The 21762-nt window shown below is 41.4% G+C and overlaps 4 protein-coding genes and 1 long non-coding RNA gene across 5 annotated transcripts; 3 read left to right on the top strand and 2 right to left on the bottom strand.

Moving 5' to 3' along the window:
* Positions 1-444: 444 nt before the first annotated feature.
* Positions 445-1906, bottom strand: LOC130102630 (uncharacterized). Its single transcript, XR_008809245.1, has 2 exons — positions 1190-1906; positions 445-747 (listed from the first exon to the last, which is right to left on the bottom strand). It is a non-coding gene; the product is annotated as an uncharacterized LOC130102630 (long non-coding RNA).
* Positions 1907-2122: 216 nt separating this feature from the next.
* mpdu1b (mannose-P-dolichol utilization defect 1b) lies at positions 2123-4372 on the bottom strand. Its single transcript, XM_056268586.1, has 7 exons — positions 4216-4372; positions 3739-3804; positions 3520-3652; positions 3228-3313; positions 3004-3122; positions 2813-2923; positions 2123-2315 (listed from the first exon to the last, which is right to left on the bottom strand). The coding sequence occupies exons 1-7, from the start codon at positions 4337-4339 to the stop codon at positions 2193-2195; spliced, it is 762 nt and encodes a 253-aa protein (XP_056124561.1). The 5' UTR covers positions 4340-4372; the 3' UTR covers positions 2123-2192.
* Positions 4373-4628: 256 nt separating this feature from the next.
* On the top strand, positions 4629-5730 carry mblac1 (metallo-beta-lactamase domain containing 1). The gene is made up of 2 exons (XM_056268567.1): positions 4629-5164; positions 5279-5730. Exons 1-2 carry the CDS (start codon positions 4760-4762, stop codon positions 5516-5518), a joined length of 645 nt encoding a protein of 214 aa, XP_056124542.1. The 5' UTR covers positions 4629-4759; the 3' UTR covers positions 5519-5730.
* A 1768-nt stretch (positions 5731-7498) lies between these two features.
* On the top strand, positions 7499-11819 carry tm4sf21b (transmembrane 4 L six family member 21b). Its single transcript, XM_056268645.1, has 5 exons — positions 7499-7781; positions 7956-8021; positions 9308-9444; positions 11165-11351; positions 11528-11819. Exons 1-5 carry the CDS (start codon positions 7590-7592, stop codon positions 11534-11536), a joined length of 591 nt encoding a protein of 196 aa, XP_056124620.1. The 5' UTR covers positions 7499-7589; the 3' UTR covers positions 11537-11819.
* A 7823-nt stretch (positions 11820-19642) lies between these two features.
* On the top strand, positions 19643-21762 carry LOC130102613 (lysophosphatidic acid receptor 6). The gene is made up of 2 exons (XM_056268572.1): positions 19643-19777; positions 20745-21762. Exon 2 carries the CDS (start codon positions 20784-20786, stop codon positions 21744-21746), a length of 963 nt encoding a protein of 320 aa, XP_056124547.1. The 5' UTR covers positions 19643-19777; positions 20745-20783; the 3' UTR covers positions 21747-21762.

Here is a 21762-nt window from a genome sequence, read left to right as displayed (position 1 = left end):
AAAAAGTATAATTAAATGATCAGTAAAAAATCACATCCAACTGGACAGGCTTCATTCGGCAACATTAAGCCTATAGTCTGTAGTCTATTCAAACATTCGCTGTAGTCTATTCAAACATTCATTTTATTAGAATTTCATGCTAACTGATTTTAGACTTCTGGAGGTGGACTTAATAAAATTGCCACTGAATGCAGAACTAGTACTGCCAGTGCACTTTTCTGTGCTATATACTGTAGACTGTGCTTCTCTTTAAAAAGTGATGACGAATGAAGACTAAAGGACTGGCAAGTCATTACAGCTAGTAGGGTAAAGGGTACCTACCAGTGGACAAAACTGACAGCGATTATATTTTTACCAACTCTTTGCCTCTCTCTGGTGGTACATTTATGTATCACAGTCCATCACTTCAAACTACCCATAATGGATAAATGAAAAAAACACAACTTTAAAATAAACTGTTTTATTCTTTTCTTCTGAAACTGATTGTGACTTTAAGCCTTTCACACTAAAATAAATTCTTTGTGAACAGCGAGTAATAAACACTACAAATAATGGAAATGTTTTACTCAACGGTCAAAAGTACATTGCCACTTTAGATATGGAAAAACTGTAATCACAGCCATTTGTAAAATGTCATTCCTGAAATAAACCAACAATGAACAATAGATGTTCACATGCAAAAAAGGAACATTAATTCACATGTGCAAATATTCAATGTAGATTATTCAAATAAAATGTTCCTTTTACCTGTAGACAGCTTTGAAGGAGTTACACCGCACTCACGATCATCAAGGTGCCAGACAAACAAGACTAAAGATCTCAAAAAATAAATAAACTGTCCGCACACTTAAATCCTTTAAGCAAATTTAACCACCAAGCTTTCGATGTTTGTTTCTTGTATTGGGGATTTTCACTATGGGGAGTAAATGTGTAAATTACCTAGATAACTCAGTATATTGGGTAGGTTACAGAAAAACTACAACTCCCACTATTGGACTACAACTCTCCTACCTGGCTTTCACAGGTGTTGGTAATCACTGTTAATTGTCCTGATGTGTTTGAACACAGTTAAATTGATTGTTACATTTATTGTCTGTATACCCTGAGGATGGTCTTTTGACCGAAAGCTTGGTGATTAAATTTGCTTAAAGGATTTAAGTGTGCGGACAGTTTATTTATTTTTTGAGACCTGTAGACAGCTTAAAACAACATGCATTTGATGGGTGAACACTACCATCTGGAACAAAGAAAAAAAGTGCTTTGAAGTCATTTTTTCTTATTGTACCCAGTCTCCTTTACATCATGATGACACTCGACAACACGGCTACATGTACTATTGCATGGCCATTGCAAGAAATACAACAGCAATTGATTTACTAGTTTCCATGTATTACCTAAAGAAAACCCTTTATTTTGTCAAACGCCAAAACATATTGTGGGGTGTAAAGCAACATGAGCATTTCTAGGTTCTGGAAGACTTTGTGAAATAGTGTCCATATGGTGGGATTTGTATACACACAGAACAAAAAAACAATCCCCTGTGAAGTTCTAATAGGCCTGCCTTTAGCATATGATGACACATATTATCATATGTGCATTTTTTAAAAGTATGCATTTTATGTATTTATTTATTTGGTACAATTTGGTCATTTTTACAATTCTGGAATTCATGTTTACAAAAACCTTGGTAGACATTTTTTCACAGATTTGTTGTTGAATTCAAAATGGCTACTTGGGTTTTAGTGAATATGCAGTGAGCCCGGTTAATGGGAGTAACAAGACAATACTCTAAGACAGGATGGCAGTAATTATACATGAGGATTTAGTACATACAGTATGTTTGTACATTTATGGTTGAATGCAAGAATGCTATGGACACTACTCCCTTCTCTGAGCTAATTAAATTACCCACTACCATAAAAAGGGCGGAGGAAAAGATCTAGAATTATAGAAGGACCCCTCACCATACTGGCTTTTTTTGTCCTGGAATACATGAATGTGTGAATTTATACAGTATTCATACCTGCCTCTCCAGTAAGCGCTGATATGTTAACAATAAATGCACTTAACAACTGATCAAGGGACAGTGTTCAATTTTACAAGAACCGTCATTTTGATTAGGATACATCTGATCCCCAATCGGCTGTCCAGTGCACTTAGTTGACTTGAATGGTCACTGAATTCGTTCAGATCTACTCAGTCTTCTTCCTGAGGGCAGGCCTGCTGTTCCAGTAGTAGAGAACCTGAGCTGTGATCACACCATTACAGCAAGAGGAGATGATGTAGGTGACAGCCATGAGGGAATCTCCTGTTTCCTGTACAGGGAGATAGGACACATTAAAATGGTCACTTCTCAATGAACCCATTTCAAACAATGAGCATCATAAATAAGTTACACTATCATTCAAAAGTTTCGGGTCAGTAACATTTTTTGTTTTGTTTTGAAAAACAGAGATACTTTCTTCAGCAAGGATGAATTAAATTGATCAAAAGTGGCCGTAAAGATTTTTACATCATTAAAAAAACAAAACTATTTCAAATAAATTCTGTTCTTTTACACTTTTTACTAAAAATATAATGGTTTCATTAAAAATATTAAGGAGCACAAATGTTTCTTGAGCACCAAATCAGCATATTAGAGTGATTTCATGTGGATCATGTGACACTGAAGACTGGAATAAAGATGCTGAAAATTCAGCTTTGCCATCACAGAAATAAATTTGAAAATATCCCCCCCCCCCCCCCCCCCCATGAGCATAAGAGACTTTTATACGCTTTAATATGGCATGATAGCTCATTACGGTGGTGTTACCTGCAATGTAGTGAATATGCGTGCTAGAGAACCAGCAAACAGCAGAAACACTGAAATAGCTGATAGCTGCCCAGTGTGGCCATTTGTGTAGTTGGTACCAGCCTGAATTAACTGAAGACACAGAAAATCAGATAAATACATTTCTGCTGGTTCAGCAGTTGAACAGGGTCGTTTCTTTTGGCTTAGCTTACCCGTCCAAAGATGATGGCTGGCATATTAGAGGCTTGCATGGTAGTGACAATAGACATAGGGATCATGGGAGAGAGGAGCACTGCCAACAGTCCAAAGTAGACTGCCATAAACCCCAAACCTATACAACACAATCAAAAGGTCACGATTAAAAACTGACTATTAAAATGCAACACAGATTTTTGTATTTTTTAAAATGAATAAACATGTGGAATTGTCTTATTACCTTTGACAGTGTTTCCTCCATAGTGCTGTATGAGGAAACCAATGGTCACAGTTTGAAACATGAGAAAAAGTGCCTCACCCCAGGAACTGTCAAAAATATTCACAGGCACATGTTTTATATCTTTGTTTCTAGTAGCCAGTTTTTTCCACTTTGTTGTTTGACATTTATAAATGCATTGTGTGTGTGTGTGTGTGTGTGTGTGTGTGTGTGTGTGTGTGTGTGGGGACAAATGTTTACCAAAACGGTAAATAAACTTTAACATATTTATGAAAGAGCATCACTATTAATGTACCTGAAAGGGAAGCTGTTGGCAATACTGTAGGCCATGGTGCCTGTGATAGCAAACAGCTCTAGTAGTACAGAGTTAAAGCTTAGTCCCTCCGCACTTTTAGCGCCAATCAGCTTTAGAATCTGAGGCAGCTTTACTATGAAGAAACACGCACAAATCATCAGTGTTAGAGGAAATTGTCTTGGTTTTTTATGTTATAAAGATGGTGGAGATTTTCCTTACCTAATACAGAACCAAGGATGATCCCAATGCCTAGGCCTTTGCTGATTACAATCTTCAGACAATCCACTGTAGAGATTCACAAAGAAGAACTTCAATAGTCAGACTTCAATATGATTGGCATTTAAAAGTTGACCCACAAGTTTAATATAAGCCAAACAGATAACACATTTAATACAGACATTAATATTTTTTTATGCAAATTATAATGCAGATGACGTTTAACATATTAACATTTGATGTATGTATTATAAACTGAGAATATAAAAACTAAAAGAGTCCTAAATTGTGACAGCATTTACAGAAACCTCCTATTACTAACGAAGACACTAGACCCAATAAGAAATTTACATGTGTATAGTTTACAGTAGAGAAATCCTTTTTGTCATTGAATCGTTATAAGTATACCAGGAAATAATCTTTGAAATAGCTTCCATTTATCTATAAAGATGCAACTAAACAAATGAAACGTGAACCTACCGTGCAGAAGATTGAACTGTAAAAAGAACTCGTCATAACATCTTTCTGGCATTAAATAATTAACCAGAATATCTTTAAAAGGATCCATGAATGATGTTTCTGCAACTGCTTCCGATGCCGCCATGATGCAAACGTCAAATGATCACGTGATGTACTTTACAGTCTATGATGCAGTGCGTTACTGTAGTACTTCCCCTTTATTTATGGAAAACTTCCATATGGAAAACTTCTAGCAGCTCATGTTCCGGCGATCTTGCGATTGAATAGAGAGGTCACACAAAATATCACTTAATTGAATTATTATTGCTATTATTATTATTATTTGTGTTTATAAAATTTGACTTGTCCTCTTTTACTGTCTGCTTGTCCTTCTACCAGCAAAAGGTGGCGCGATTGTACCATAACGCCAATATCAAAATTTCCCCTAGTTAGTTTGTCCTTAGTGACTTTCCGTAGAAGTATATGAAGCTATACTGAAAATAACATTTCAGCTGTTGTAAACTTTTTGTTTCTTTGAATTATTATCCCGATTACTCGGGTTCAAATGGACATGCATCGCTCAATAAGAAAAAGTGAATCTGGCATTAATTCCAACATTTCAGGCCAGCCGTATTGCGTCTCAGTATTGAAAGAGGGCTACTGCACAGCTGAGCCAGACGGCTCGTTTAGAGCTGACGGTACCATTTCTTTAATTACCGGACCACAAAATATTCTAGTAGACACCGGGGGTCCTTGGGACCGAGACTTTCTCGTCGAAAAACTAAAGGAGAAGGGTATGACGCCAGAAAGTGTTGCTATAGTGGTCGGAACCCACGGCCACTCTGACCACGTGGGAAACTTAGGGTTGTTTCCAGACGCCAAAATAATTGTGGGATGTGACATAAGCGTGGGGGATCGATATCTACCAAACCAGCTGGCTGAGGGACAGCCACACCCTATTGATGATTTTGTAAGTTATTCATATGTCATATAGTGCCATAACTAGACTAACAAAGGGAAGTAACTTCTAATATAGTTATATATATTAGTAGACACTAATTTGGTAATCCCCTTTATCCACAAGGTATCCATCATTCCAACACCTGGCCACATGGGCAGAGATGTCAGTGTCCTGGTAAAGGGAACATCAGAGGGTACAGTCCTTGTCGCTGGAGACTTGTTTGAACGTTGCCATGATGAAGACTCCTGGAAGGAGCTGAGCGAGAACCCTCAGATACAAGAGACCAACCGACAGAAGGCGTTACAGATAGCGGATGTAATAATTCCTGGACATGGGCCATTATTTAGAGTGCACAAGCAATAATGACATTGACATAATCTTGGACCTGAGGTTGAGTTATAGACAGAGCAATTATGAAACAAAGAACACATTAATTTATATCACCAATGTGGCACAATAATTTCAAAATAGCACACTGGTGTTGACTCGTACCATTCTGTTCACATATTTTTCTAATGTATTTCAAATTAGGCTACTGGCCATTCCTTTTTAGTTTAAAATAGGTATTTTCACACGCTCAAGCCACTGACCCACTTGCTTTTGCAGTTATTTTTAGGCTTTTGGTTATTTGTGAGTCATGTGTCAAAAGATGGTTATGGAAGATATAACTGATGACGTAGTAGCAGTAGTAAATGAGTATAGGTTAGTAAATGAGGTCAAAGTTTGATTGTACTTCCACAAAATAATTTATAGATGGAGATTTTATGTGTGCCATCTTAATTCTTTATATGGGTAATACAAAATTAAGTACTTGCTGTTGTGAATGTTTGTAATTTTAAACAGTTAAAGGGATAGTTAATGGAAAGGGATAACATGGAAATTCTGTCATCATTTACTCACCCTTAAGTTGTTCCAAACCTGTATACATTTCTTTGTTCTGCTGAACACAAAAGAAGATATTTTAAAGAATGTTTGCAACAAAACAGTTGTGGGGCATTATTGACTTACATAGTATTTTTTTCCCATACTATGGAAGTCAGTGGTGCCTCACATTCTTTAAAATATATATTTTTTGTGTTCAGCAGAACAAAGAAATGTATACAGGTTTGGGACAACTTGAGGGTGAGTAAATGATGACAGAATTTCCTTTTTTGGATGAACTATCCCTTTAAGTACAATCATAATAGGCAATTCAAAACAGTTATCAAGTATTAAAAGACCATTTACACGTTTTGTTTGACCTAAATGTTAATTCATTGCATCATAGCTACTGCCATTTGCTGTAACCCATCAAAATGTATGTTTTATGATTTATCTGTGTCAGTATAAATGTGAATTATAGCATTCTCATGTGTTTTTCTTCTCATCCTCAGCCTAAATCATCTATAGGACCTGAAAACATCTGCTTCAGAAACGAATTCCTATTCAAGCAGTGTATTAGCACATTTACTCCACTAGAGTGCTGACAGAAATAATGGATGTAAATTGATCGTTGAAGGAAGTGGTGACTCGTTAGGCTATTGCTGTTTTGTGCAACATCATGCTTAACATTAAGGTCAGATAAAGTTTATTAATATTAAATGTTTCTCACAGTGGTTAACCAAAGAATAATGTGCCAGTCCCAGCACACATTTCTTTTTGTTGCAATGTAAGCCTGTGGTGATGAGGTAATTGGTGGTTGTTGTGGTGAACACACCGAGAACTAAATGGAGTATTTGTTCAACTATTTATATTTAAATGATCCCATCTTAAAAATTAGATTAGCAGTAGCAGTTATAATAAATACAACATGTTCTAATAATAGAAATGTTCACATATCTGTACCTTGATCCCTTTCCCAATAGGCTTGACGTATGCTGTCATTACATAAAATAACTGTTTAGATTCCTCATTAGAGGGCATGTGGGATCTGTACATAAGTGCACTGAAAGGTTCAGAGTTCAGTAAAGAGCCACAAACACATCAACCCACACCTCCAACAGCAGATAACATTCATTGATCAAATGATCCAAGATAGATTCCAGGATATTACAAATGTCATATGATGCCCATGAATATATATCATTGCAAGCATTGCACCTCTTCACTATATGGATAATTGGCTAGCATAACAAAAGCATTATGTAAGAACAATGTCTCCTTTGTGCAGAAGAGTTTTCTGTCTATAGCATCATTCAGTATGTTTCTAAGGACTGTTTTTGAAAGAGTGACATTGGCTGTTCAAAGTACAGACATTTTTATGGCAACTAATATATGATAAAGATGTGACATCAGTAGCCTACCTGACCTGACGTCAGATAGGCGCGTTAGTCTTCTTGTCACATAGAGTATTTATAATCTGTCCTCTCATCAATTTAGCACTTGAGAATAAATTCTTACACGCTTAAAGTCTGTTTCATATTTCTGAGCCTTAACAAAACAGAATATTTACATTATGTGTACAGGAAAGTGTGCCAAGTTTATTGGCATCAGCCTCTATCCGCTGGCACTGCTGTCCATCATCTGCAACATTTTTCTGTTTTTCCCTGATTTTAAAACCATTTATTCAAAGGAGGAAGCAGAGGGGCTCTACCGTCTTACGGATGAGATCATATACATGGGAGGCGTTGTTGGAGGAGGTATCTTGGTAAGGAAATTCTATCTCATTGTATTGTTATAGTTTTCCCTTGACATTTCTGTTGGTGTTGTCTGACCAGTTTCTTGGCACTATTTAGCATCCTGGCTTCTGGAATACATTTTAGGTTATATCTCTTCTTCAGCATATTTTTATGTTGATATGGCTAGTGCTTTTCTCTTTTAGGTATTGATTCCTGCGATTCACATCCATAGCACTGGGAGGCAAGGCTGCTGTGCAAACCGATGTGGGGTGAGTTCTGCTAGGGTCACAGATTCGATTTATTTCTCTACACTCTTGACTTTAATTGAATTAGTGCCTAAGAAGGACAGCAGGTGTGTCAGCTTTACCTAGGAATATTCATCATTTTATAGGGATAGTTCACCCAAAATTGAACATATTGTCATCATTTACTTACCCTAAATTCGTCCTAATTTTTTTTTTAAGTCGTCGACTTTCATTGTGTAAGATTGAAAATAATCAAAGATATTTGAAAATTAACAAAGACATTTGCTTTTACTGTTTTTTACAAAAAAGCAAATGTCTTTGTTCATTTTCAAATATTTTTGATTATTTTCAACCTTACAATTGTATGAGTAAAAACAGTTGAAACATTCTAAGGGCCCTATCATACAGCCGGCGCGACGCAAGTGTTTTTTGCTAGTTTCAGCCTGACGCAGTTATCATTTTCACGTCCTGCGCGTTTAAATAGCATTTGCGCCCATGTGTGCGCCCATGGGCGTGCTGGTCTGAAAAGAGGAGTGTTCAGGCGCATTGATGGCGCGTTGCTATTTTGAGGCAACTGAAATAGACTGCACTGCACCATTGACCAACTGAAACCTGGTCTAAAGTCAATGGCGCAATTAAAAAAAATTTTTTTTTTAAAGAGCACGTAAGTAATGTGCAACTGTAGGCGGGTCCACAACGCGCGTAGCTTACACTCTGCTTAGTAAACACAAAGGGACGCGCATCAGCACACAAACATGCCAAATATATTTAAATATTAAAAATAAAAGGATTGCAATGTAAAAGATTATTATTGTGTACATAAAGATTATGGTGGAATCCGGCTTGTCCCGTAGATGGTCTGCTCTGTCTTTTCCTCTATCAAATTCCGTCATGTAAATAGCAAATCCGCCTTGGCGCAAGGGAAAGGGAATGGGAGATGAGACTCTGATTGGTTTATTGCACGAAAAGCCCAAAACACACCCATTACTCATTAAGAGAATAGAGAGAACAATTTTAGACCATGCGCCTGCGTGCCGACCATTTTCCCCGTCGTTATAAACTAGCAAAAGTGGATTCAGACACGCCCTAACTGCACTTGCACCATGCGCTTAGATCGTTAAAATAGGGCCCTAGATGTCTTTTGTGTTTCAAAAAAAGGGAAGTCAGTACATGAGGGAAGTGAGTATGTGATGACAGAATTTTCCTTTTCAGATGAACTATCTCTTTTACATAAACACAATGCTTACATTTTTCCATTTAGTGAACCTTTAACTGACCTTAGTCGGTTGTGTTCTTTTTGTCTATTATAGATGTTCCTGTCCATTATCTTTGCTGCAATTGGTGTGGCTGGTGCTCTGTACAGTGGTATTATAGCTGTGTTTGCGTTAATTAATGGACCAGTTTGCTTGACTGAAGATGAGCAATGGAGCAGACCATTCATGAACAGGTGTGAAAATGATTGGTCTATCCCATTTTCAGAACTCAAAACATCCTCTCCAGTTTAAAAAGAACATTTATAGAATACAATTCTAGAGCTCATAGAGAGAAAAGTGGTCATGACAACTAAAATATAATTTTTTTGGGTGCAAAAATGTGCAGGAAATTAAAATAATGTTAACGTAATAGTGTACATCAAAATAGTTTGTGGAGCTTATCTGCTTTTAATGGGTTAGTTCCCCCAAAAAATGAAAATTCTGTCATTAATTACTCACCCTCATGTCGTTCCAAACCCGTAAGACCTTCGTTCATCTCCGGAACACAGATTAATATTTTTGATGAAATCTTTTCCTGTCCCTCCATTGACAGCTAAGCAACTACCACTTTATTGCTTCAAAATAGTTCATAAAGAAATTGTAAATCCATATGAATTTAGCAGCTTATTAATTGAACAGATTGAATTTAGGCTGTTATTCACATAAACGTTCATCAACGCACATCAGTTGTGGTAAACGGAAGCTCAAGCATGTTTGGTGTTCGAATTATACCTTGAGCTTCGGGGGGGTACAGCTATTTCGACTGGTGATGTCACTCTCCATTTGGGGTTAAAAAAATTTATTTCTCTGATATGTGCATTTCAAGACGTTCGAAGGCCAAAAAAGTTATAAGAAATAGCTTTAAAACCATGTTAGTGGGCAGTCGATTATTTGTCAATACCTGTTCTCTCCATCAGCCTTTCTCTCAGTCTCCTCATCTTGCCCTGTCTCTTTCCTTCCTAAAGATGAGATTTTTTAATTTACTGAAGGCTGCAAATTGTATTAATTCTCAATATGTACAAATTTATTATTAATCTCGTGCCTAACATGTCCCCTCACAATGACAGTAAACTAATTATTAGACTACATTACATGAGTCACGTTAGGCCTATTTTGAAAAATGGTGAAATTAAGAACTAAAAAACTGTAAATTATAAAATGTTTAGTTTAGCTTCTTATCTTATCTCGCATTTGACCGTAAACTGAAGCGTCAAGTCGCTCTGCTAAAATTCGCGCTCAGCAGCTTCTGTGAACATAAAGCCCGCCTACTTTGATTGGATTCGTCATCTCAAATATTCTGACATTGACGAGCAGTGACAGACCAATGAGGATTGAAGATGAAGAACGTGCTGAATCTGATTATAACAAGACTGAAGTGAACACGAATTTGTGTAGTCTACACAATTACTACTTATTACATTTTTTTCAGTACCCCCCAAACTATTATTTTCATAATACCCCCCCGTAATTCGAACTATGGCGAGAACCAATGAGGTTCATTCTCGTCTGTCAAGCAGGTTCGGTTGAGCCTCTGTTATGTTCGCTGATCATTGTTCAAATGTGAATAAAAGCCTAAATTAAATCTGTTAATTATATAAAGCAATCCAGTCTCTTCAGAAAATTTGAACTAAACCGCTCAATTCAAATGAATTAGTTTTACTATCTCTTCATGAACTTTTTGAGGAGTCAAAGTGGTAATGGCGTAGGCTGTCAATGGAGGGACAGAAAGCTCTCATATTTCATCAAAACTATCTTAATTTGTGTTCTGAAGATGAGCGAAAGTCTTATGGGTTTGGAACGACATGAGGGTGAGTAATGACAGAATTAAAAAAAAATTGGTGAACTGTCCCCTTAGTGTCTTTTTGTTGTTCTTTTTATTATTATTATAACTTATTTATTTTACATATTTTGCAGCACTGAAAACTACTTGGGGAACTCTGACATCTGGGACACTTGCAAAAAGCCAGAAAATGTTGTGGAGTTTAACATCGGCCTGTTTGTCACCCTGCTGGTGGCTGCTTGTTTAGAACTGCTGCTCTGTGGATTTCAGGTGCTCAACGGGCTCTTTGGCTGCATCTGTGGTACATGCAATCGGAAAGAGGTATGTACTGTATATAAAGATGACTTGATTTCTAAAGGTCAATCAGTTATTCATTTACTGCATTTTTTGCTGAAGGTCTTGCAATAGCTAATAATTGATTGATTGATTTATGGTTTCAGCATGGTACCTTATAAAATGATCTGATAGTGGGTCTGAATTATGCTTTATTACTTTAGGTGGCATAAGTTCAAAAGGACAACAGAGCAGATAACACAGGATCAAGATTTATTACCAGACACTTGTCCTCGGTACCGATCAGTGACCATTTGCAAATGTGGAAGTGAATAGTAATTAACAAGAAATTACCTGTAAAACTTACTCTACTGATTATATCTTCTCGATTGAAACATTGTTTGCATATGTCATATTGAATAATAGACTGAGAAAATGTGTCCGGAAACTCAATGATCCATCCATGTGGAAAAAATGGGTTCATTTGTTGTATAAATGTAAATAGTTAAAGTTGTATTTGTTTTCTTATTTTATATTGTAAAATATTTAAATATCTTTTAAATGATAGTTCAATGTTATGTTAAAATTAATGTATTTATATTTACATAAAAGGTTTGAGGAAGGATTGGGTGGTTCTTATGAACATTTATGTCAGGCAGACCTTTTTTGACTGTGATCTGTACCCAGATGTTTAACACATTTTATTCTAAATAAAACTTTTAAAAGGGTGTGGCTCCTTTATTGCATGCTTCTCTTTTTTGATAATCTGTCACCTATTACTGAGGAGTTCAATGTGGGTTTTGGATGAGGAGTGTTTTTCTCATAGCTGCCAACTCTCACGCATTGGCCGTGAGACACCCGCATTTGATTGGTTTCACACGCTCACACGCCACACTCCCGATTTCTCACGCTGAAGTGTCAACCCGGGCGGTCAAATGCCTGGAAGATGAGTTTATCTATATATCTACCTGTTGAGCCACTCGTGATCGACTAGTTATACCGCAAATTCGTTAAAAAACATCCCGTTATCTAGAGCGAGCGTGCATGCGAGACAGAGATTGTGCTCCAAACCGCGTAGAGCGAGCGAGAGACCTTGCGCGAGCGAGAGCGAGACCGCCCCCCCCACCCCCCCCCCCACCACGTCAACAAATCTCACTCGTCTCTACCAAAACCCCCCCCCCCCCGGCAACAAATCTCACGCCGAGCAAAACTCAAAAGTTGGCAGGTAATTTCTATGTAGTTGTTTACTGTTTCTTAAGATAATACATTAAAGGGGTCATATAATGGTACATGCACTTTTTCAAGTTGATTGTACTGAAATGTGTGTTGGCAGTGCCTGTACACACACAACCATCATATGATGATAAAAATCCATCAAGTGTTTTTGTTTTAATCTCCTTATATGTTTTCCCAGTCTGAAATCGAGCCCGTGTGACGTCACACGGCCGGACGCCCCTCCCACGATTGTTGATTGACAGCAGCGTTTTAACACAGACCCGCCCTGAGCGAGCTGTCATCATAGTCCATCATTGTTGATACACTGGAGCAGAATGGCGTCTAAGCTATTGTGGTGTTCTGTTCTTGGGTGTAATAACGAACACAGAGTCATTTTGATGTTCCTAAATCCGAACCGCTGAAGATGCAGTGGCTGAGTTTTGTTTTTGAAGGGAATATTCCCCACGATCAACGTCAATGCTTTCATGTTTGCGCGAATCATTTCTCACCAGACTGCTTTATAAACGAGGGTCAGTTTAAAGCTGGTTTTGCTAAGAAGCTGCTCCTGAAAAAAGAATCGGTAGCAATATGTTCCCTCTGCACCTCCAGAAGAAGTAAGTGTAAAGTTTTATTAACCTTTATATTAATCTTTGCAAATCATGAAAAAAAGTTTTTCATGACCATTAGCTGTAACATCAATCTTTCAATGAACTAACGTATACATCAGTAAACACATAGCGTTCATATCTCACTACTCTATCCTGCCAGTACATACAAAGATAGATCAAAGTCACATTACGTTAACCAACCATTCAGAAATGTCCTGTTCGAGCCCTAATTGTCGAACTTCTTTGCGGCCGTCATCTTGTTCCGGGTCCGACTCCGGTTCAAACTGATACGGTTGTACAGATGTGTCCTCAGAGACTCCCGCTGCCATTCTTTCCCTCAACTGTTGTCAAGGCAACACTCCACGTGCGTTGTATCAAAACGCCAGCAGAACAGAGGGGCGGGGTGAGCGAAGCTCATTATCATTTAAAGGTGCTATATGTAACTTTTCTTCTAAAATTAATCCTTTTTTTATTGCCTGTGTGTGAAGGGGTTGTAGCTAATCACACATTACAATGATCCACTTGTCGGGTTTTGCTATTACCTCTGAAGGCCAGTATTCCTATTTCTATGTGAAGTCTCCGGGTCGGATTTTCTGCGAAATCCATCGGCTTTGACGTGCATGCGCGCTCCCGAGCCTCTCTCCTTTTCTATGCGACTGCACTACAGCTAACGACATGGAGTCTGATAACACCAAAAAACGACCTGCCTCCAGCACAACACAGACTCCAACACAAACTCCACATAAACATAAAAAACAAAACAAAAATTTATCTGCTGAAGCTCGTCAGGCCAAACGTGAATCGGATCGACTTAGGACGAAAACACGGATCAACATCGGCAGAGCGTTTGAATTATGGAGAGACCTCCGCTATTTTTATTGTGATAAATTACAAGTTTTCAGATATGCTGAAATAAATCGGTAAACTGTAATGAAATAGCAAGGTAAACTACAACATACATGATATATAAGGATAACAAAAAGTAGGTGCTTTTTTTATTTTATTTTTTTATTTAACCTTTATTTAACCAGGTAGGCACATAGAGGACTCATTCTCATTAAAAACGGCGACCTGGCCAAGATAAAGCGTCATAGTGCAGACAACAATAAGTTACACATAAAAGATAAACAATGTAGTACAGGTTACAAACAGTTGTTCAGTCGAAGCACTTTAGGATGTAACTTTTATTTTATGTGCTAGATCTACTGTCTAACGTCACTCATCCCACTGCTATCATATTGTTTATAACACATTTCAAGACACGTTCAGTACAGTAATGTTACTTCCTACGATCTTACTGTTATACTGAAATTGTTCAGTCTTGTCACTAACCGTTTTCGTTATCATATTATACATTCATCTATGTTGACATTGCTGCCTGATTGTGAAAGATACACGAATAGTTAGTGAAATGCCTTATGCTAACACCACATGCCGGCTAAATGCAGTCAATGTAACGTTATCATGGTACGAGCATGGAGCATTAGTTCAACGTCAAGCTGATAAAAGTAGCCGTCTCCGGTTACTTACGTAACCTCGGTTCCCTGAAAGGCAAGGAACGAGACATTACTGATGTCGTATATGGAACTCCTCTCATCCTTCACTTCCGCTGAAATCTTATAGGCTAACGCCAGCAGAGCTGGCCAATTGACGCAAAATATGCAAATACTGAAACCCGTAGCAGTATTGATGCAAGTGCAGCGTCAATTCCCTTCAGAATCGAACAAAAACGCTAAAATCAATAGCGAACACGGTGGCGAGCGTAATGTCTCGTTCCTTGCCTTTCAGAGAACCGAGGTTATGTAAGTAACCGGAGACGTTCCCTATCAAGGCTACGGAACTTCGACATTACGGATGTCATATATGGGAACTGTATAGAATCCCGCCGTGGCAGCGAAAACAAACCACTGACAACAGACCCAATACCAAGACCGCCCCCCCAGTATGCAAGCCTCTGATAGGCTGAGATTGGCCAATAGCGAACCTCTAACCTCTGATAGGCCCAAAGGGACCTATCACAAGCTTTCAAAACACTGCCAGAATTTACATATCCCGAGCAGTATAACCGGGGAAAGTTTGCACTGTCGAACAACAAGGCAACAACAACAGTAAGAGAAGGCCAACGCATAGCGATGACAACAGTAGAAACACACAAAAGCACACAGAACAACTCATGAGCAAAGCGCAGAGCAGCTCCCTCAATGCTGTGTATACAATCAACTCACCGAAAGCACTCGCGACGCTACAGAGGGCAAATCCAACTTGTAAAACCTGGCAAACGTGTTCTGAGAAGACCAGCCAGCCGCAAGACATAAATCCTGAATAGACATACCCTTAGTCCAGGCCCACAAGGAGGCTACCGCCCTAGTCGAGTGAGCCTTGACGTTAAAGGGGCATTCCTGCCCCAGGCAATCATAAGCCAAAACAATAGTGTCCACGATCCAGTGAGCAAGCCTCTGTTTAGAGACCCCCCGTCCCTTGTTGCACCCACCAAAACACAGAAACAGCTGGTCCGATTGTCGAAAAGCGGCCGAGCGAGAAATGTATTCCCGGAGCGCTCTGCCTCCAAGACCAAAGCTAAATCCCACAGCGGCACCGAAGGCGGCCGTGCAGGGCATAATCTCCTAGCTCCCCTGAGGAACCGTGTCACCGACGCATGTCTGCCGATAGACTGTCCGTCAACAGGGGGGTGAACTGCGGCAATAGCGGCCACATATACCTTCAGAGTGGATGGTAGGCTCCCTTCATCCATCCTGTGCTGAAGGAAGCGTAGAATAACCGACACAGAACAGTTCGCTGGGTCCATACCGCCATCCTGACACCATCTAGAGAAAACACCCCACTTCAGAGCATACAGGCGCCTAGTGGACGGGGCTCGCGCTTCCGCGATGGTATTCAAAACTCGCGAGTGCAGCGCATCCCGCCCGCTCAGCGACCCTGCAGCGGCCACACGTGGAGGCTCCACAGTCCGGGGCTGTGATGCCAGATCGTTCCGCTTGCCTGAGACAGCAGGTCCTTCCTGAGCGGAATCTCCCATGCCTGCCCTGCCAGTAACTCTACCAAATCCGCGAACCAAGGCTGATTCGGCCAGTTCGGGGCTACCAGAGTCACCTCCGCCTTCTCCTCCCTAATTTTGCACAACACCATGGGCAAAATTTTCACCGGAGGAAAAACATAGAGACAGACTTTCGGCCATCGCGCAGTTAGCGCGTCCACCTCCCGGGGGGAACGGGACAGCGAGAAGAACATTTGACAATGCGCGTTCTCGCTCGTCGCAAAGAGGTCGACCTCCGCCCTGCCGAAACGTTTCCATATCAGCTGAACCGTCCCAGGGTGAAGCCTCCATTCCCCTTGAGGAATCCCGCTCCTCGAGAGCATGTCCGCCCCGCGATTTAGAACACCGGGGATGTGAGCCGCTCTCACCAAGAGAAAAAAACGGTCCGCGCACAGCAGAAGGGATTCCACCTGCTTGAAAAGGGCTCTGGAATGTACACCGCCTTGACGATTTATGTACGAGACCACGGAAGTGTTGTCGGTCCGAATCAACACTCTGCCGAGACCGGAACAACACTCTGCAATGCCGAGTCGGAAGGCTTTGAGAGCTAGAGAGACCGCTTTTAGTTCCAAGCGATTTATGTGCCACTCCATCTGCTTCTCTGACCACCGACCCGTGGCGGGCTTGCCCAAGCAGACCGCTCCCCATCCGGTGGACGAAGCGTCTGTCAGGACCTCCACGCGCCGCGTCACTATACCCATAGGGACACCTGAGCTGAAGATATCTGGGTTCCTCCACGGGGCCAGGGTTGCGGGCGCATCCGCGGGTGACCATAATGCTCTTGTGGCCGGAGTACCACGCACTCGGGGGGACGCGCGCTTTTAGCCAGTGTTGAAGCGGTCTCATATGCAGCAGCCCCAGATGACACACTGAAGAAGCCGCTGCCATCCGTCCCAATAGCCTCTGAAACTCTTTTAGGGGGACGAGCCTGCCAGGTCTGAAGAGACCGAGAGAAGAACTCAGAGCCTCCGCTCGCTCGGGGGAGAGGCGCGCTCTCATTCTCACCGAATCCAAGCATACTCCCAGGAATGTGGAAGTCTGACTCGGTGTGAGCACACTTTTCTGGACGTTCAACCGAGCATCTCCAAGTGTCGAAGGAGGGCTTCCACATGGCTGACCAGCATTTCTTTCGACTGCGCGAGAACCAGCCAGTTGTCCAGATAGTTCAAGACGCGCATCCCGCTCGATCTGAGGGGTGAAAGTGCCGCGTCTACGCATTTCGAAAACGTTCGGGGAGCGAGGGCTAGCCCAAACGGAAGCACTGTATATTGGTACACCGAATTCTCGAACGCAAACCTCAGGAATTGCCTGTGATGCTTTACTATCTGGATATGAAAGTAAGCATCCTTTAAATCCACTGAAGCGAACCAATCCCCGGGGCGAATCTGCGCCAGGATTTGCTTCAGAGTTGTCATCCTGAAGGCACGCTTGTGAAGCGCTCTGTTGACGGGTCTCAGATCCAGTATAGGGCGGAGACCCCCTCCCTTCTTCGGCACTACAAAGTAGCGGCTGTAGAACCCGCTCTCCCGCTCGCTCGGGGGAACCGGTTCTATCGCCTTCTTCTCGAGCAAGCTGCACACTTCCTGCCTCAGCACATGAGCGCTTTGGGGCAAAGTTAATGACTGAATTACGCTGCGAAAGCGGGGTGGTCTGCGTTTGAACTGAAGTGCGTACCCGCGCCGAATTACATTCAACACCCACGGCGAAATGCCCGGAATAGCTTCCCACGCTGCCTGAAAACGACTGAGTGTGGGCCGATCTAAATCTGCGGTCATCGCCGCTATGTGAGGGCTGGGAATAGACACCTCGCGTTCCCCACGAGGTGCCTTTATAGTTATTGACCGTGACTCTGCGCTGCTCGAGGGCAGGGCGGGTAACACAGTGTGTGGTGCAAGAGGAGAAAAAAGCTCTGTTTGTGAAGTAGTAGCTGGCTTTATTGAACAAGAAACAACATTTACAACATTCACGACACAACTGCACGTGTCGCTCGCAGAACGTGCTCTAGAGCGAGTCGCTTGGACGCGGGGCCAACCTGGCGCTCTCTTCTCCTCTTGCCCGAGAGGTCAGGACGATTGCTTTGGCCTCGCAGGGGACGCGGTGGGTTTTCTGCACGGGCTCCTCTGAGCCGTCCTCTTGCTCCCTGCCACTGGCCGCTTCGGCCTCTACGGGCATCCGGTCCTGGGCGGGGCGCTGACTGAGGCAAACATGGCCTGGGTGGAATTGAGGTTGCGCGCCGATTGCGGGGCCGCCCACGACTTCACCACGTGCTCATGCACATCAGGAAAAAACGGTGTTCCTCTTTTCTAAGCGGCCTGACGGCGGCTCGATTGGAGGAACCACGTATCCGCCGGGGTCTCTTGCTCCGTGGCCGCCAGTGGAGCGGCCTGCTCCGCACCCCAGTCGTTCTCGGAGGCAGACAGGAATATGGAGTCGTTCTCCTCACTCGCCCCGAAGGACACGAAGTCAGCGACCTCGCGAGGGGGTTGAAAGGTGGGGTCGGGGAAACTCACCGGGGGTCGAACCTCGACTCCGCGGTTGGGGGGGCCTGCCAGCGGCTCGGTGGCGGCAGCAGGCCCAATCCCCGCTGCTGCGCGAGCTTCCTCCCGCCTGGCCTTGAGAGCTCGGAGGGACATGTCCGCGCAGAGGTCGCAGGACCCTCCATCCCTGAGGGCTGACTCAGCATGGGCCAGCCCCATGCACGCGACACAAAACAGGTGCATGTCGGCGGGCACGGTGGGGCCCGAGCACAGGTTGCAAACAGTCGCCATCGGATGCTGGAGACCGTGTAAGTATCTCTGGCGCACCTTCAACGACGGCGAGTAATCCTAGAATTGTTAGTGGAGTATCAGCTTTCTAGCACACGATTTGAGCGTGAAGAGAGAGATTCTGAAGGGAATTGACGCTGCACTTGCATTAATACTACGGGTTTCAGTATTTGCATATTTTGCGTCAATTGCCCAGCTCTGCTTGCGTTAGCCTATAAGATTTCAGCGGAAGTGAAGGATGAGAGGAGTTCCATATACAACATCTGTAATGTCGAAGTTCCATAGCCTTGATAGGAAACTATTATTGTAACGTTGCAGTGGGAGTTTACATGAGTTTCCAGCATGTTGTGTGATGCTTTCTCCAGTGTGTTGAAAGTCTCAGTGTGGCCGGTACCATGAGTGCTCGCTCTTGTCTTCGAGCACGCGCAAGAGCACGCCACGAGCACTCTTGTAAAAATGGGTTGCAATCTGAAACATCACCGATAGAGGCTGCTAAAAAATACATATAGCACCTTTAAAGGCATATGCGCTGAAACGGCGTGCTGAAAACAGAGCTGTTTTTGATGAGGTAAAATTAGTGTTTTCTTAAAATACTAATGATAATTTTTAATAAAAGTATATTACAAAGTTTTCATTTAGACCCTAAACATTCATATTAACTTGAACAAAAATGGCATTATATTACCCCTTTAAAAAGAAGACAGAAATGACAGGCACTCACCGCAAACTCATTTCCTGAAGTAAAGGCCCTCGATGAGACTGCAACATAAGAACCGTCTTGAATCAGTACCAACTACCAGCCGAAGAAACTCTCTTCGACATAACAAAAAAGTGAGTGTAATTACAACATCTACGTAATCATTTTCCACATGTTTTCATTTTTCAAATAAGGAATCTTTGACAGTTTTATGTAATACCTGTTTTAAGGAACCATTTATTCACATCAAATGTGTCCAATATAATGCCTGTGAATGAGAAATGTTTTATTTTTGTTGACATCTGAAATATTGTAAATGTAAAGTAAACATTTGAAAGATATTTAAAGGTGTATTAGTGGCATTTGACTTCTCTACATGGCTTGTCTACATGGGCAGGCTTGACTTTTAATAACTTGTGCATGTATATGAAACATTGTTTGCATATGGCATATTGAATAATAGACTGAGAAAATGTGTCCGGAAACTTTATATATATATATATATATATATATATATATATATATATATATATATATATATATATATATATATATATATAAAATGAAGACATGTTAGTTTAAAGGTATTATTTTAATTTAGTGTGCAAGTATTAGACTATACATATATTTAAATAAACTAAGAAAACTGCAACTGAATTTGACAACTTTGACATTTTGTTAACCCATCTTTTGTTCCACGGTAAAAACAAGGGATGTACCTACCTTACAAACAGCATAAAATGTACCAAAAGAGTTTTTCATTTTTATTCTTTATCTCACATAACCCTTGTACAGAATTCTGGCAAGATCTAAGATGCACGTTGTACACTTTATGAGATGTTCATGTCACTTGACCTTTAAAATACAAATTCATGTCACTTGGTTTTTAAAATGCTTTGAGTTGGAGGAAAGGTTTACTCTCTGACCCTTTTTTAAAGTTTCCTACTGACGCAAGCTACTGTATGCTTGCAATACTTTGAAGAACTTCTGCATGCATGTAAATAAAAAGTGAGATCCCATCTTGGTACAAGTTTCCTTTGAGATTGATAAGCCTGTTGTAACATTTCATTACACAACCCTTTGTTTCTTACAGGATTACAGGATAAAGACTAGTCAAGGAGGTAAATCCTAAAATCAGCAATGTCAAATTATACATGTCTGAATTCAACACAACGCCAGCATAATGTGGTTTTTGTTACTGTATATTCAGTGGTCTTCATATTTGGACTGACCCTCAACCTCACCGCACTTGTCATTTTTTTCCGCAACTCTAAATCACAGTCGCACACCACCGTGTACATGATTCACCTAGCCTTTGCTGATATTCTTATGGTTTGTACGCTTCCAGTGAGGATCTATTACCACGGGGGTTTGGGGGATCCGGACCAGAAATTCTGTGAGTTTACCGGTCTCATACTGCTAAGTAACATGTATGGCAGCATCTTCCTCCTCATGTGCATTAGCTTTGACCGTTGCATAGCAGTCTGCTTCCCGTTGTCTTCTCACGTCCGTGAGGGCCGCAAGAAAGCATGGTGCGTGTGTCTGGGAATCTGGATGCTAACTATCGGAACGAGCTTTCCTATCTATTTCCAAAAGGGACAGGGAGCAAAGGAGCAAACCAACAGCAGCACGTGTTTTGGAAATTTTCCTAGCTATGCCACTCAAACAGGTGCTCTCATTTCCACGCTGATTGTTGGGTTTGGGATCCCACTAACCGTTATGATTCTCAGCTCATGGGGGCTCGTCCGGGCTATAAGCAAAAGCACGGCTGTTCAGACCAGTGACCTAGTAGACAGCGGAAGGATTAAAAGGATGATAATAACTAACTTGGCGATCTTTCTGGTCTGTTTTCTGCCGTATCACGTTATGCTTGTGCTACTTAATGTCTATAAGCCTTCCCCGACTAGGCCATCACTGTTAACAGCTTACCGGTACAGCCTCATGATAGCTTGCCTGAATGCAATGCTGGACCCCCTGGCGTACTACTTCACAACAGAGACGTTTCGAAGAAAAATGGATGTTAAGGCTGTACGCAAAATATGGCAAATGAACAGTCACAGCTCGGACGGAAACAACCGTTCACGTGCTCCGCTCACAACGTAAGCGCCACCTAACTCAA

Source organism: Rhinichthys klamathensis, unplaced genomic scaffold, assembly GCF_029890125.1.
Source record: "Rhinichthys klamathensis goyatoka isolate OS25496 unplaced genomic scaffold, OSU_Roscu_1.1 h1tg000275l_1, whole genome shotgun sequence".
NCBI classification, from domain to species: domain Eukaryota; kingdom Metazoa; phylum Chordata; class Actinopteri; order Cypriniformes; family Leuciscidae; genus Rhinichthys; species Rhinichthys klamathensis.
The sequence above is the reverse complement of the archived record's forward strand: the minus strand, read 5'-3'. Positions and strand labels throughout refer to the sequence as shown.